Below are 14,734 nucleotides of genomic sequence, written 5' to 3'. Positions count from 1 at the left end.
AAAAATTCAGAGCATTGCATTCCAAATTCCCTTTGAGATAATGGAAATGACCAACACGCCCCCCCCACCCCAAAAAAAGACATAAACCAATCAAATATCAAAACTGGAATGAATGATGAAGTTACCTCGAATAGGGCAAAAGAAAGTGGATCATAAGCCTAGAGTTAACTTGGGGCCTCATCTGTCTGAACTGATTCAAACCTAACATAGCTTAGTAATTTGCTTTTACTTCATCTAAAAATGTACGATTAAACAAATTCACTTTCTATTTACAAATGACTTAAATGAATAAATTATTTTATATCTTTTCAATATATGAAATAGTTTACAACAATCTTAATGTTCAAAAATTCGGAAGTAGTTATGCCAAACTAGACCTTAAAAGGTATCAGTGCTGTTGAAAGAATCCAGCAATGAAAATGAGTAGAGCAGAAATTCAACACAAGACAACCAACCAACAATTAACAATTTGGGACGTGTAAGTAGTAATAGCAGATTATACAAATAAAATCTTGTCTTCTTCTTTGCGGCTAAGGTACAGAAAGTACGCCACTGTAGTTGTGATCAATTATCGCTCATTCTTAATTTGTTTCTGAACTCTTGCAAACCTACCCACATTACACAGGAAAATCTCACAGTCACCAGTGCAAAAATTTTATTTCTCCTGTTTCCCTTCCTCCCCCACTTTACAAGATCTGAAATTTTACTTAATCCACAGCATTCTTTTTTTTATCATCTGTAATCAGACAATGTGAAATGTAAGAGAGAAAAAAAAAACAATAATCAATTTAAAATCTGATCTCCCTTCCCAATTTTTACAGCAAGTTTAAGATAAGTCTACAGCATTCACTTACTTTAGCTGGTTCTGATACTGAGGCATACTTTTTTATTTGAGAATCAACACCTAAAGACTTGGCTAATTGTACAGCGTTTGAATCATCACTGATCAGTGTTCCAAGAGCCACAAGAAGTCTAAAAGTGGCTTCCAGGTCTTGCACAACTTCCAAGACTGTGCTAATTACTGACAAGCATTGAGCTTTCCCTTCAATGTTATGGTCTTTATGAAAACAAACAGAATAGTTCAGGGTCAGTGTAGCCAGAGCAATGTGGATGTTCTTATTGCTCCCTGCTTTCAGTTCTATTGCATGGGACATTAGTGATTCCCTCTGGGACATCATGAGCTTTTGTCCTGCCTGGCCAACAAAACAATTGCAAAAAGTCCTCAGAGCAAGCAGCTGGTTTGCTGGCTTTCCTTTAGGATTCAGAAGACCGATAAGATGACTGCTGAACTGATCCCCTTCCTTCTCATTGCAGAAGTTCTCATTCACACTGGGATGTTTAATGGACAGCCGAAGAATGTCAAGAGCAGGAAAGACAATATCTATTAAAAAGAAAACTTTATTAATGTTTATGAAGATCCAGAAAATTCCTATGATTATTACTCAATTTTTAAGGATTTTAGTTCCTGTTACAAAATTAACACATCAGCATTTAAGAAAAATGTTAAAAATTATATGCCTGCTTGAAAATGTGTATATTTCTAAAATTTGCGTTAATTGGTTTTTGATATTTATAGAGAATGGACTTATTGTTACAAGATCATATATGCTTTAAAAATACGGTAACTCTCTTGGGTTATCAAACAGCCTGACACAGTGAGTATTCAGTAAGTCCTTGTGGAATGAATGGGATGGGAACTGTGCTTTTAAAAATCCTTAACAAGACCAAAGAGTTCAAGAGAGGAAGTCCTTTATAGAAGAAGTCCAGTTGACAAAATGCTAATAGGATTCTTATAGGTTGGTGGAGAGCTTTACATTCCAGGGGATGGGTAGACACCATCAGAACGAATGCACTAAATAATCTTAGACTCATTAAAGTGAGGAAATCACAAATGTTGTGCCCTGTGATATAAATGCAGTATGTAGCATCGTTTATAAAGAATATTCGTCTTAAAAAACTAACTGAACCAGAATCTAATTATGTCTAGCAGGTACTATAGAGACAGAGGAACATACTAAGTGATCAGCCAAATCAACAATATGGGAGAAATAACTTTTTTCTCCAATAAATCAATAATGCAAAAAAATAAGAGGACATTTTAGAATTAAAAATTAAATGTATGGTAAAGAATGGAAACTAGACTTTCGGGGGTGAACATGCTATAATGTATACAGATTATCAAATTATGTTATAAATCAATGTTACCGCAATAAAAAATGAATAAAATTTTAAAATTTTAAAAATAAAAATTAAGTGAATTTACCAAAAAAAATAAATTCTTAAATAGCAAATGTTTATAGCCTAGGTTTAATAGGTCACAAAGAGTTTCTTGGATGGCTTGCAGGGGATGCTCTGAAATAGTATACAAAATGGTACATGTATGGGGCTCATTACATTACCTTCAGATTCTCATAAGGTATGAGACCAAAACAAGACTGAATTACAGTAGTGCAATGAATTCTTGTGAAGGTTTTTATAATATGAATTACAGGTTAACTTTTACTTACTTTAGAAACACCAGTAATATTGATAAAAATGAAAATACATACTTCCTGCTTTCTAGTTACATTTTAAGGAGTGTTTCTGTACCTTCAGGCCAGTTAATAGCTTTCCACAAAATCTGAAGTTGCTGGGTTGTGGGTTTTTCTGAAGAACTATTACATATTAGAGACAGTATCTTTTCAAGAAGTATCAGGTCATCCTCAGTTAACTTCTTCTCTTCAGGTGCCGTTCCATTAAGTTCTTTCAGTTTACCTGGAACCCAAAACCAAACCTTCAAAATTCTCTAACTGTAATCAGCCAGATAAGATACATAAATGCAAAGTTTTCAATAGAGTATGCTATCATACACTATGGGGAGGTAAGACTTTTAATGGCAATTATTAAAGACCATAAATAAGGCCTATGAGTATTTTTAAGCCAGACACAGTATAGAAAAAGGTTACTGTGATTTTTATTTTACCTGTTATTTTCTAAGATCTTTTGAAGCTTTCTGCTTTGAGTAAGTTTTAAAGTCTATCTGTAATCATTTTGAATGGTTTTCAAAGCAATATCATATGTTATATCCACTCCATATAAGTCAATCATCTATTTTCACAATGAAAAAAATTATAACAGCTTTTAGCCAACTTATATCAACTTCTATGATTGTTAATAAAATGGTCGAAAACTTAAATGTCTATTTATAATATTTAAATTATTGACTTAGCTCCATATGCACCTTTGATATCATATCACTTTAAACACATTTAATGGAAATACTGCCTTTTCCCACCATATGCATATTGCATGAAACAATTTCTTTTACACTCTTCATACACATCTTCAGTATCAGTCTGCTTGTCATCACTCATGCTACTTTGAGTCATCCAACACTGATTCCTCAAAAACTTTTCTCCAAGGATAAAAATGCCCAAATTCCCATAACAAAAAGTTTAAGATAAATTGTCCAAATTTACAAATTTTTATCAATCGTAACTAGAAACTTGGGCCTGTTTTACTATTCTTTGGTATTGAAAGTTTTAACAGAATAGTGAAAAACAAAGTTTATTTAAGAAATGCAAAAAAAAAAAAAATGCAAAAAGAGACCTCTTGTATTTGTACAAGAGTTGAAAAAATGTCAAGTTGTCTATAAGTACACATATACTTCTTTATTGTCCAAAATAAAGCAATTAGGAAAACACATGAATGATTTTTATAAAGATAGTACAAAGGACAATTCTGACCAAAAAAAAAACAACCCTGTCTTATATTCAGGTATGTATGTATCTCAAATAATCTCTCACAGTCTTTGTGGCAAAACAGAGCTAGTATTCTTACTCCAAACAAACAAACAAACAAAAAAACCCAATCTTTCATTTTGGTTTGAGAAAAACGAATTAGCAGAAAAAGCAATCCAAGTCAACTGAGAAGTTCCATTGTTAATGGGAAATTTATACAGCCTTTTATTATTTCTAAGGGCTATTAATTTTTTAAAAACAAGATTTTTATTTATTAAATGCTTTACTCATTCTTTTATTTATTTTGAAAACATTAGGAGCTTAGGGAAACGGATTTACATTTTTACCCTTTCGTTTTCTTCTCATTAAAGTCATCAGATCAGAAAGCATTTACTGATATTTGCATAAGACTTCTTACAAAGTATTAAGGGTCCATTATCAGATTGTGCAGTTGTGGTCCACACAGTTGTGTAATAGCACAATAGAAGTCTCTATCATAGAAGCATCCAGTTCCCAGCCCATGTTAAAAGGAGAAATGGCCTTGAATGCATGGCAAAGAGGCCGTGGATATGCGAGAAAACTAATTCAAATACACTTACCTAATATTTGCGTAGGGTTTGCTTGGTCAAAAGTGACAGCCTCTTTTTTAGGGAAATAAATATTCAGCGTTTTAGATGCAGCCGATCGGTAGGCACTGTTCCCTATTTACAGAACAGATGAGGATAAAAAACATAAGGAATGGTCAAAAATGAGATTTTTTTCTAATAGTATTACTTTGTTTTCACAATTAAGATATTCAATTACTCAGCTCATGCACTAAAATAAGCAACCTCAGAAAAAAAAATTATTTGTAAGCTTTCATATACTGTTTGTTATAATAATAAATTTTCGGTTTTGGGATGGGAGCTTAAATGTAAAACAGACTTTTTATTTCATAGTTTCTACTTTTCTCATATTTTTAAGATTCACCCAAAATTATAAATTTTTAAAAGATCAAGAATACAAAACAAATATGAAATTTTCCATTCTCATCTTCTCTAAGGAATATTCATCTGTTTCGTCTCTTGTCTTTTATTGCTTATTCCAAATGATGTGGTAGACAGTCATTTTCTATAGCATTTTTATAAATCCCCCTAAGTTGTAAGTTCTTGGAAGACAAAGGTTTTAGTCTTTTATACAGTTTTATTTCTTAAGTCCCTATTATAGTAACTGAAACTCCGTATCTGATGATAAAAAACTGGCACAGAATGAAAATTCATACACAGTGAATAAAGCTACTTCAACTGAAGTATAATTTATATCTATTTTACATCTTACATTGCAAATCTTAATTAATTTATACATTTTTTTGTCCACTCTGAAATTAAGGTATTTTGCAAAAGGATGAAGAAAACATTTTAATATTCCGAGTATATTAGAAATAGATGGGAGGAAGGTAAATAAAGATAAAGCAAATAATGAGATAAGTGCACAAAATTAATTCTAATTGCCAATAAAAAAAATAAAATATTCATTGACATGATCAAAGATGAGCTATACAGACATTGCCTGTACTCCTAGTTGTGGTAAGGAGAATACAAATCAAATACGGCCCAAACATTTAAGCACAATAAAAAGTTCTCTGAAGGAAGAATACAGGGTACAATGCGAGCTTTGAGAGTAGGTGATCCAGCAAGGAGCATATTTGAGTGTCCAGGAAGGTTTCACTGAGTTTATTTAATAAATACTATATTTCCAAATTAAATTTAAAAAGGAGGAAAAAAACCCAAAACGCAATAAGCTGTGGTATAAATAACAAAACAAAGGGCCCTAGTATTCCAAAAGAAAACGGCGTATACAAACTTCTGAAGTAGAAAATAGCCTGGCATGCTCAAGAAACTGACGTGGGTCAGTGTGGCTAGGCAGAACAAAAGCAGGAGTGTGATGGAAGGGCAAGAGGATATATTCAGTGGGAAGTCATGTAACGGTTTTAATCAAGGAAGGAGTATAAACAAGTTAGACTATAAAAAGTATGGACCATGGAGAGACCAATTTGGAGGCTATTATTTCTTTAGTGTAGGTGAGAGATGACAATAGCTTGGACTAAGGTACATAAAGGTCCAGTATACACACTAACCTATTAAAAACTTCTGGAAAATGGGAAGAAACACTGTTAACTTCAGATTCTTTTGTAAATTCAACAGGTATAGCTAACAATTACTAAACACTCAATGAAAAGTAATTTACACATGTTTTGTAGTTTAAAGTTCTTAAAAGCTCTAGGAGACAGGTATTATCTCAACTTTACAAATGGGAAAAACAGACACAGAAACAGAATGCCTTTCTCAAGGTCAAACAGATAACAAGTAATGGAAGGAACTGAGAGTTGCCTCTTAAGCATTCCACACTCTGGAGTCCTTAATCTTAATTACTATGTTCAATAATGCCAGCCAGTGTTACTTTCACAATGAAAAAATACAAAATCGCATACCAAGGGAGTTCTTAAATAGAACGATGAGTTTATGGGGATGCATTTTATTATACTCAATAACATATGTCACACATACTCTCTTCTATAATATATTAAGTAGGGGAAAAATATATGCCAAGAGATCTATTAAATTTGAAAGAGTTGAACCACAAACTTAGCTCTGCATCTTATTGGCAGCCAATACAGAAGAAAACATGCTTGCATATATTCAAGAACGGTGAACAAGTAAGATGTGTCAGACTCTAAGCTAGATACTAAGGATAAAAACAAAATTAGCTGTTCAGAAGAAGGCCAAATATTCCAGGCCTAATTCAAAAAGCAAATTCTTTTCAGTCTCCTTAAAGGGAACAATGTGTAATGTAGTGAATAACATTTTCAACACATTAAGAACAAAGGAGAGACTAGAAAAAACTCAGATTTTTGTCAGGGTACAGAGGCAAACAGCCGCAGAGAACTGAAGTAGAACAGCAGTTTTCAATCCTGGCTGCCCATTAGAATCAGCCTGGAAGATTATAAAACTAGCCTTGCCAAGGCCCCAATCCAGAGCGATACTAGACCAAGTGAACATCTCTTGAGATGAGTCTGAAGTACTTTTATAAAGCTCCCCAGATGACTCTAAATAATGTGCAGTGATGACAATTCCGAGAACACTCTAAAAGCCAGGTCAAGAATTTTGATTTTGATTTACTGTATAAAAAGTTCTCCAGCAAGAAAAAGACACCTATTTTCTTTTTTTTCCCCCAAAGGTTTTTTTTTTTTTTTTAATTTTATTGGGGAACTGTGTGTTTCTCCAGGGCCCATCAGCTCCAAGTCGTTATTCTTCAATCTAGTTGTGGAGGGTGCAGCTCAGCTCCAAGTCCAGTTGCCATTTTCAATCTTTAGTTGCAGGGGACGCAGCCCACCATCCCATGCGGGAATTGAATCAGGAACCTTGCTGTTGAGAGCTCGCGCTCTAACCAACTGAGCCATCCGGCCGCCCGAGACACCTATTTTCTTAATCTTTCATTAAACAGGAGTTTCAATGAACTTTAAAAATCTTAAAAAACAAACAAAACAAAACAAAACAAACAAAAAAAACGAGAGAAAGAAATGAAAAGTGCATACCTGTAAAAGGATCAACTCCAGCCATGGTAGTTCCCACACTTGCAGACCCAGGCACATAACGACCACCACCTAAAATGCAATAATACTCCTAGTAAGCAAAGGTAAGTGCAAATTATAAAGCTCAAACAGCCGCTTCTCTACACAGAATAACTTATTTTCATTATTAGTCATACTTTGGAATGGCACCTTAATGTATAATAAATGGGCTATAAATTTAATACAGAAAAATGCTTAGAACAGTGCCTGCATGTAGTTAGTGCCCAACAAATGTTAGCCAGAAAAGTAATTCTCAAGTTATAAAATAAACATTAGATGCTTTATGCATTATAATTATAGACCTTTAATGATTACAAAAGTATTAGTGGATTGGAGAAATAAATTAAAAGCTTTCCATAATGAAATGTGAACACTGTTCTATTGAAATAGAGAAATAGGATTAATCTGGCACATAAAACAAACAGAAAAGAGACTAAGTAATAGTTACATATGCTATGACAATAGCCCAGTCTCACATTTGAGATTATACTTGTGGCTGTCTCACTGAAAATAGAAATAAAAAGGAACATGTAAAACATGTGTAGAGAGAGAATTAGAAGAATTTGGAAAAGTTCAGTCCTAGATCAGCCTTTATGGGAAGAAGAAAGATGAGCTATTGTTCTAGCCCCTCCGAGTTTATTATCAAGGAGTTTATATAACTGATGTAACAGATACAGAAAAAACAAACAAAACTAAAGAACTAAAAAAACCCACAGATGTAAACAGCATTAATTAAAATAATGAAGAACACAGAATAAGGGGATTTACTGAGTTTTTACTATATGCCAACTAGCACGCTAAGCATCTTATATTCATAAACTCACTTAAGTATTAATTAGATGCCATTATTATTTGTAATACTTTATTATAGGAAAACTGAATAACTTGCCTAAGGTATTATGTAGCAGAGTGCAGTCCTACACTTTCATAAACGTGTTTCTCTGACATTTGGTCACCTGTTCAATATGCAGGTGCCCAGGGTCCACCCATACTAACCTAGTGGGCCTCCAAAGTGGCTTCACTTTCCAGCTACCCAATGGCAAACCACACCCAAGACCATTGAATCAGAATCCATGGGTGAGGTATCAGGGCATGAGTATTTTTAACCTTACTAACCTACTGTGTCCGAATCTCTGGATAAGACCTTGTGATAAGTCATTTAAACAAGCGTCCCAGATGATTCTAATTAACATTAGTAGTTTGAGAATTACAAAAATAAGGAAAAGAAAAAAGAATTAAGATGGATCGTAAATTGTAAGCCAGATGGGCAAATCTTTTGGTCCCAGTGCTATTGGTAAAACTGGGGAACAATAGCAACAATAGCAATAGCTAATACATACTGAGGGCTTAAATATACTCTAGGCATTTTGCTAAACACCATACATGTACGTATGATTTAATTTTCATAATATCTCAATGTGGTAGGTAGATACTGTTATTTATTTTTTTGTAACAGTGTGGTCAATTATCCTAGTAATTCCGTAATTCCCCTGGACGTTCAGTATGCTAGCTTGCACATCTCCATAAGCACTGCATCTTCTGAGTTATTGACATTGGGCCACAGCGAGACCTGCACCAGTTCTGACAAAGTTCTCTTGATTTTGTTGGTGTTGTTTGAAGCTCGGTATGTTTGTTCTTTGTTTCAAAAAAGATCTTCCAGTGAGATTCGGGAACTCTGATGTTCTAGGTTTCAAGGCATTACTGTGATTGAATATGCTGAAACCATCCTCTTATCTACTCTTCAGATCTTTACTTCCTTTTCAAATTGTATTATGCCATCAAAGACTTCCTAACAGCCATTGTGCCATCACAACATGTAGCTTGATAGTCGGTGACTGTCGTACACTAGTTATCAATGCACAGGGTGCGGGTATTTGCATGTATTCCTTCAGAAGAGAAAGAAAGCTCACAGAGAACATTTCACAACTTCATGGCACTGCCCCACGGGTGTGTGTTGGTCTAATCTATGATTTAGCCAGGATTGTATGCTGCCAAGGTCAATGGATACCAGAAACGCTATGAATCTCTTCCCAAATTTAATATATTGTCCAGGAGCTCTGGCTGAAGATCCAAAAACAGCATCATAAAATACATCAAAAAGGATTCTGGGGTCGGCCATGTGGCTCAGGCGGTTGGAGCTCTGTGCTCCTAAATCCGAAGGCTGCCGGTTCGATTCCCACATGGGTCAGTGGGCTCTCAACCACAAGGTTGCCAGTTCAACTACTTGAGTCCCGCAAGGGATGGTGGGCAGCGCCCCCTGCAACTAAGATTGAACACGGCACCTTGAGCTGAGCTGCCGCTGAGCTCCCGGATGGCTCAGTTGGTTGGAGCGCGTCCTCTCAACCACAAGGTTGCCGGTTCGACTCCCGCAAGGGATGTTGGGCTGTGCCCCCTGAGACTTGCAACGGCAACTGGACCTGGAGCTGAGATGCGCCCTCCACAACTAAGACTGAAAGGACAACAACTTGAAGTTGAACGGCACCCTCCACAACGAAGATTGAAAGGACAACAACTTGACTTGGAAAAAAGTCCTGGAAGTACACACTGTTCCCCAATAAAGTCCTGTTCCCCTTCCCCAATAAAATTAAAAAGAAAAAAAAAAAGTGGTGCCTGTTCTAACATGTAAAGAAAAGCCTTTAAAAAAAAAAAAAAGATTCTGAAAACAGACTTTTTCAGCTGCGTTCAAGTTCACGTCTGGCCATTTTTTTCCAGTAGCGTTGATGCTGAGGTCTGCATACCTTGGTAAATAAAGTCACTTTGAAGAGACACACCAACAATTTCAGGGCTTCATGGAGGCAATTAATAACTTAGATTAGGAAGACTAATCCTGCGTGGCTGCTGGACTGCCTCCTTCCACACTAAGGCAAATATGTCTGGGCAGACTTCGTGACAGTACTGTTCCATCCAATATCAGGGACTCACATGGCTCCTCTGCTCATGATCGGTAGCATCTCGCCAGTGACGGCACTCATGCTGTGTCTTGGTTGGTGGGCTCCCCTATTATCTAATTTCACAGATAAAAAAAATAGGCTCAGACAGGTTAAGTAACTTGCCAATGATAAAAGTGAACTGGCATCTTAAGATGCTTAACCATAGAGCTCAGAGGACTATGGGTGGAGTTGGGCCCCTTGTTAACTCTCTAGTCCTGACTTCCTGTTAAATTTTGTGGTGACTTACAGGGAGGGATGCTAATAAATAGAGAAGCTATCTTGGAATCGGGGTTTTTGCACGTTTACGGTGGGTTGGGGTGCTCGTCAGAAATGTGCATTCACACACTACTGGGGTGACCTCGTTTCTTTTTCTTTTCCCAAATAAACTGCTCTTTGGTGGATTTTCTAGAGAGTTATTTTGGTCAGTTAACATTTTAGGGGCTTGTCCGGAATCCAGAGAGGAACGGAACTCTAACGGCTTCTGACCAGTGAGCAAACTAGGTGCCTGACTGAGCTGGTTCGGCTCGATTCTTTGCTCCCTGGCTTAGAAGCCTCAGATGAGTTTCTCTCCTGGATCTGAGCCAACAGGCTTTTCTGTCTGGCATTCTCCAGGTTTTATTTGGGAGTTCTTTTAAAATTTTTTGTTAGTTGCTGTGCATGTGTGAATGCGTTAAGGCCTATTTCTTTCTGTTGTCTGAGTACTCATAGCACGTCGGCTTGAATTCTTTGGAAAGCAAGCTGTTCTTTGAGACAAAAAAACTGGCCTTCGCCCCTTTGGGGATAAGAGATTATTTCTACTGAAATTGGTCAGTTTTAGCCTGTTTTAGATTGTGCTGTGTCATTGAGAAAGTTAACGGAGTACCACAAGCTGAGCCGGTAACTCAACTGCCTGCGAGTTGGTTACTGGCCTGGAACTGGCTCTAATCTAGCCTTCAGTCTCATCTGCAGTGATCAGACTATTCCAGAGTGAGAGTGAGGCGAGCTGAAGACCTGTAGGTTATTCGAGCTGTGAACTGTTTGGGGCCCAGTATTAAAAATGGGATCTTTGATTTCTAAGCCTTCTAAACTGTCCCTCATCCAGGGATACCAGCCGAATATATGTTTAAAACCCATGGGGAATTTTCGTGCACATATTTAACTAAATGGACAGATCTGACTAAGAGTAATTTTAAAAATCAGTGGCCACTTTGGGGAACTTTTGCGATTCTCAAACTTGATTTTCTTAAAACTAAATTGGATAGTAGTAGCACTGTAACTGAGAAAGAGGGATGGAATGCCTGTTTGGATATATTGAGGCTATGCCTATGTTACATTGAGGCTGCCAAACAAGACTGTAAATCTAAAGTTGTCTTTTTACAAAATAAAGTCTCAAAGTGAGTGAAGACTGTTAAAAATTCTAAAAGAGAATGGCGCTGGAAACCTCGTGTCCTGCCTCCACTATACTGCCTTCCCTTCCCCCCACTGCTCCTCTGTCTCAAACTCCACCTCTGATACCACCTTGCTCCTCCTCGTGGCCTCCTCCACTTTCAACTCAGCCCCCAGCGCAACTTCTCTTGAAATCTCCGCCTCTCTCTTCTTTCTTAGAACTTATTAGTACTTTTCCACTTAAGATTAAACCCTCCTGGGGCAGCTAGATGGCTCAGTTGGTTAGAGCATGAGCTCTTAACAACAAAGTTGCCGGTTCAATTCCCGCATGGGATGGTGGGCTGTGCCCCCTGTACCTAAGATTGAAAATGGTGACTAGACTTGGGGCTGAGCTGCACCCTCCACAACTAGAGTGAAGGACAACGACTTGGAGCTGATGGGCCCTGGAGAAAAACACTGTTCCCCAACAAAAAATTTTAAAAAAAAAGATTAAACCTTCTGGAGATCCTAATAAGCCCCACATTTCCTACGTACCCTAGACTAAAGCTGAGTCACGAGCCATTGCAAAGGAATTTCCTAAGGTAAATGAAATTCTAATAAGTTTGCTGAGGAATTTGATATTACTATTCAATGCCATCAGCCTGGGTTTTCTGATTTGTACCAGCTAATCCATATGTTGGTTGGATGAGGATTGTCAGATGGGAGTATCCTGAAAGGTATTTAGAAAAGCAAACCTCCAATTATTGGGAGGAAGCCAGAGAACTTGATCGAAAGCTTTATCAAGCAATCCGAAAGCCTTCCCAAGGTCTATCGATTGGAGCAAAATTCACACTTGCTCACAAAGGCCTAACAAATCTGTTCATGATTATTATAATAGGTTTCAGGTAGTTTTTAAGGAAAATTCTGGTCTTCCTTCAGATATTGACACCACACATGTAACTTAATTATTATTTGTTTGTCAATGGGCAAAATAAAAACCTTTCCCTCCTGGTTAGGAGGATCCAGGATGCAATGGGGAACTATGCCTACCGTAGACTTGGTAAATTTGGCTAATTTACCAAGTACCCTAGACGAGCCACATAGAACTAAAATTGCAAAGACTTTTGACTTTCAGCCGTGGCAAATGGGAGACCCTGTGGGAAATCAGAGAATTCCAACTTTTTGCCATTACTGCAAGGAGCAAGGACATTGGAAAAGGGATTGCCATAAGTTGAAGCGTACAAGACGCTCTCTGCCTACTAACCAGTCTCGTTCAGGCCTTCCTAATAACCAGGGCTCCAAGGAATTACAGGGGCTTTTTCCAGTCCTTCCCCGACAGGTTTACGTATCTGAATCTATTTGTCTAGGTCCCTTAAGAGAAGAACATTAACATCATTTTCTCCTTAGTTCTTCTGCCCCTACCCATTTATTAGGCAGAGACTTCTTAGAGAAGTATCATGCTGGATTTCCTTCCTTGTGAGACTGAAGATGCCCCTCACGACTGCCTGAAATTAACATCACCTTCTGACTCCTCGTGAGGATTTGCAGAAGACTCCTCCGGGTAAAGCTGATTTCTCATGGTTTATCGATGTTTTGTACTTAAAAAATGACAGTGGTGAGTACTGTGCTGGTTATGCTGTTGTAACTCCTGAAGTCATCGAGGCAGCACCTTCGCCTCTGGCCACTTCAGCACAGCAGGCTGAATTATATGCCCTCACTTGAGCTTGCATTTTAGCAAACGGTAAAGCTGTCAACATTTATACTGACAGCAGATATGAGTTTGTGGTAGCCCATGACTTTGGAATGCTATGGAAACAATGTGGTTTCCTTACCTCCCTTTGAGGTCTGGCAACTAGACTTCATATAGCTTCCTCATCTTATGGATACAAATATGTTTTAGTCATAATGTATGTTTTCTCACAGGACGGAAGCTTTCCCTTGCAGACATGCTAATGCATCTGCAGTGGCTAAAGTACTGTTAGAGAAGATTATTCCTACTTGGGGAACTCTTCTTGAACTCCACAGTGATCGAGGAAGCCATTTCACTGGGCAGGTCCTAAAGCAAGTCTGTGTTGTTTGGCCAGTCCTACAACATTTTCACTGCGCTCACCATCCTCAATCTTCAGAATTGGTTGAATGCACTAATGGTATTATTAAGACTCAATTGGCAAATTTTACAGAAACTCTTCAAATACCTTGGCCAAAAACATTGCCATTAGTCTTTCTAAATCTCAAATCTACCCCTTTGGGCTTCATAAGCTCTCACCCTTTGAGATAATTACCAGGCCGCCCTATGCATTTGGCCCCTGCCTCTCTTGATCCACGTTGGATGAAAGGAGACATACTTCATTATTGTAAAGGCTTAATTGAGTCTATCAACAATATTCATGCTTTAGTCAAACAATCATTTCACCAGGAAAATGAAAAACTAAAAACTCATACTCTACAACCTGGAGATTTTGTTCATTGGAAAAGACATCTAAAAGAAGATTCACTCCAACCACGCTGGAAGGGCCCTTACCAGGTACTGTTGACTAACCCCTGTGCTGCCAAACTGCAGGGAGTAGACTCTTGAATACACATGTCACACCTATAGAAGGCACCAAACCCTGACTGGAAAAGCACATAGTCTGGTGACCTGAACCTAAAGCTGTCAAAATTTAAGGTAGATGACCTCTAAGGAGCTTGAGTTCTTGGTCTATGTCTGCCACATAAGCTAGGTTGCTATGTTGTTCTAATTCTACCTTTAACTTTGATCTATTTAAGCTCTGCTTCTGATGCCAGTCGACACTGGACACCAGCTGTTCCCCGATCCATGCACTCTTCCCCATGATCTAAGAAATGACACCAGAAGAGGCCCTTCTGACATCAAGGGACAAAAGGCTGAACAGACACCAAAGGACAAAAGGCTGGACACTGGAAAACCTGAGACTAGAAGACCTGACTGTTGATCAATGATCTTTTAGAGAAAAAACCTTGATCAAGAGGAGGGAATGATAAAAGTGAAATGGTATCTTAAGAGCTGGGAGGACTATGGGTGGAGCTGAGCCCTCTGTTAACTCTCTAGTCCTGACTTCCTGTTAAACTTTGTGGTCACTTCTGGGGGAGGGATGCTAATAAATGGAGAAGCC

The 14,734-nt window shown here is 37.6% G+C and overlaps 1 protein-coding gene across 1 annotated transcript in view; it reads right to left on the bottom strand.

Moving 5' to 3' along the window:
- Positions 1-638: 638 nt before the first annotated feature.
- The window catches only part of PLAA (phospholipase A2 activating protein), a 37,566-nt gene continuing 23,470 nt past the window's right edge, over positions 639-14,734 (bottom strand). Inside the window, exons 11-14 of the mRNA XM_033123035.1 lie at positions 7,294-7,362; positions 4,319-4,420; positions 2,590-2,754; positions 639-1,381 (exon numbers count right to left, since the gene is read on the bottom strand). Of these exons, the coding sequence (XP_032978926.1) occupies positions 816-1,381; positions 2,590-2,754; positions 4,319-4,420; positions 7,294-7,362 (902 nt within the window). The 3' untranslated portion in view covers positions 639-815. The remainder of the gene's footprint in view (positions 1,382-2,589; positions 2,755-4,318; positions 4,421-7,293; positions 7,363-14,734) is intronic.

This window comes from Rhinolophus ferrumequinum, chromosome 12, assembly GCF_004115265.2.
Source record: "Rhinolophus ferrumequinum isolate MPI-CBG mRhiFer1 chromosome 12, mRhiFer1_v1.p, whole genome shotgun sequence".
NCBI lineage: Eukaryota > Metazoa > Chordata > Mammalia > Chiroptera > Rhinolophidae > Rhinolophus > Rhinolophus ferrumequinum.
Note: the sequence above shows the minus strand (reverse complement) of the source record. Positions and strands in the feature narration are given on the sequence as shown.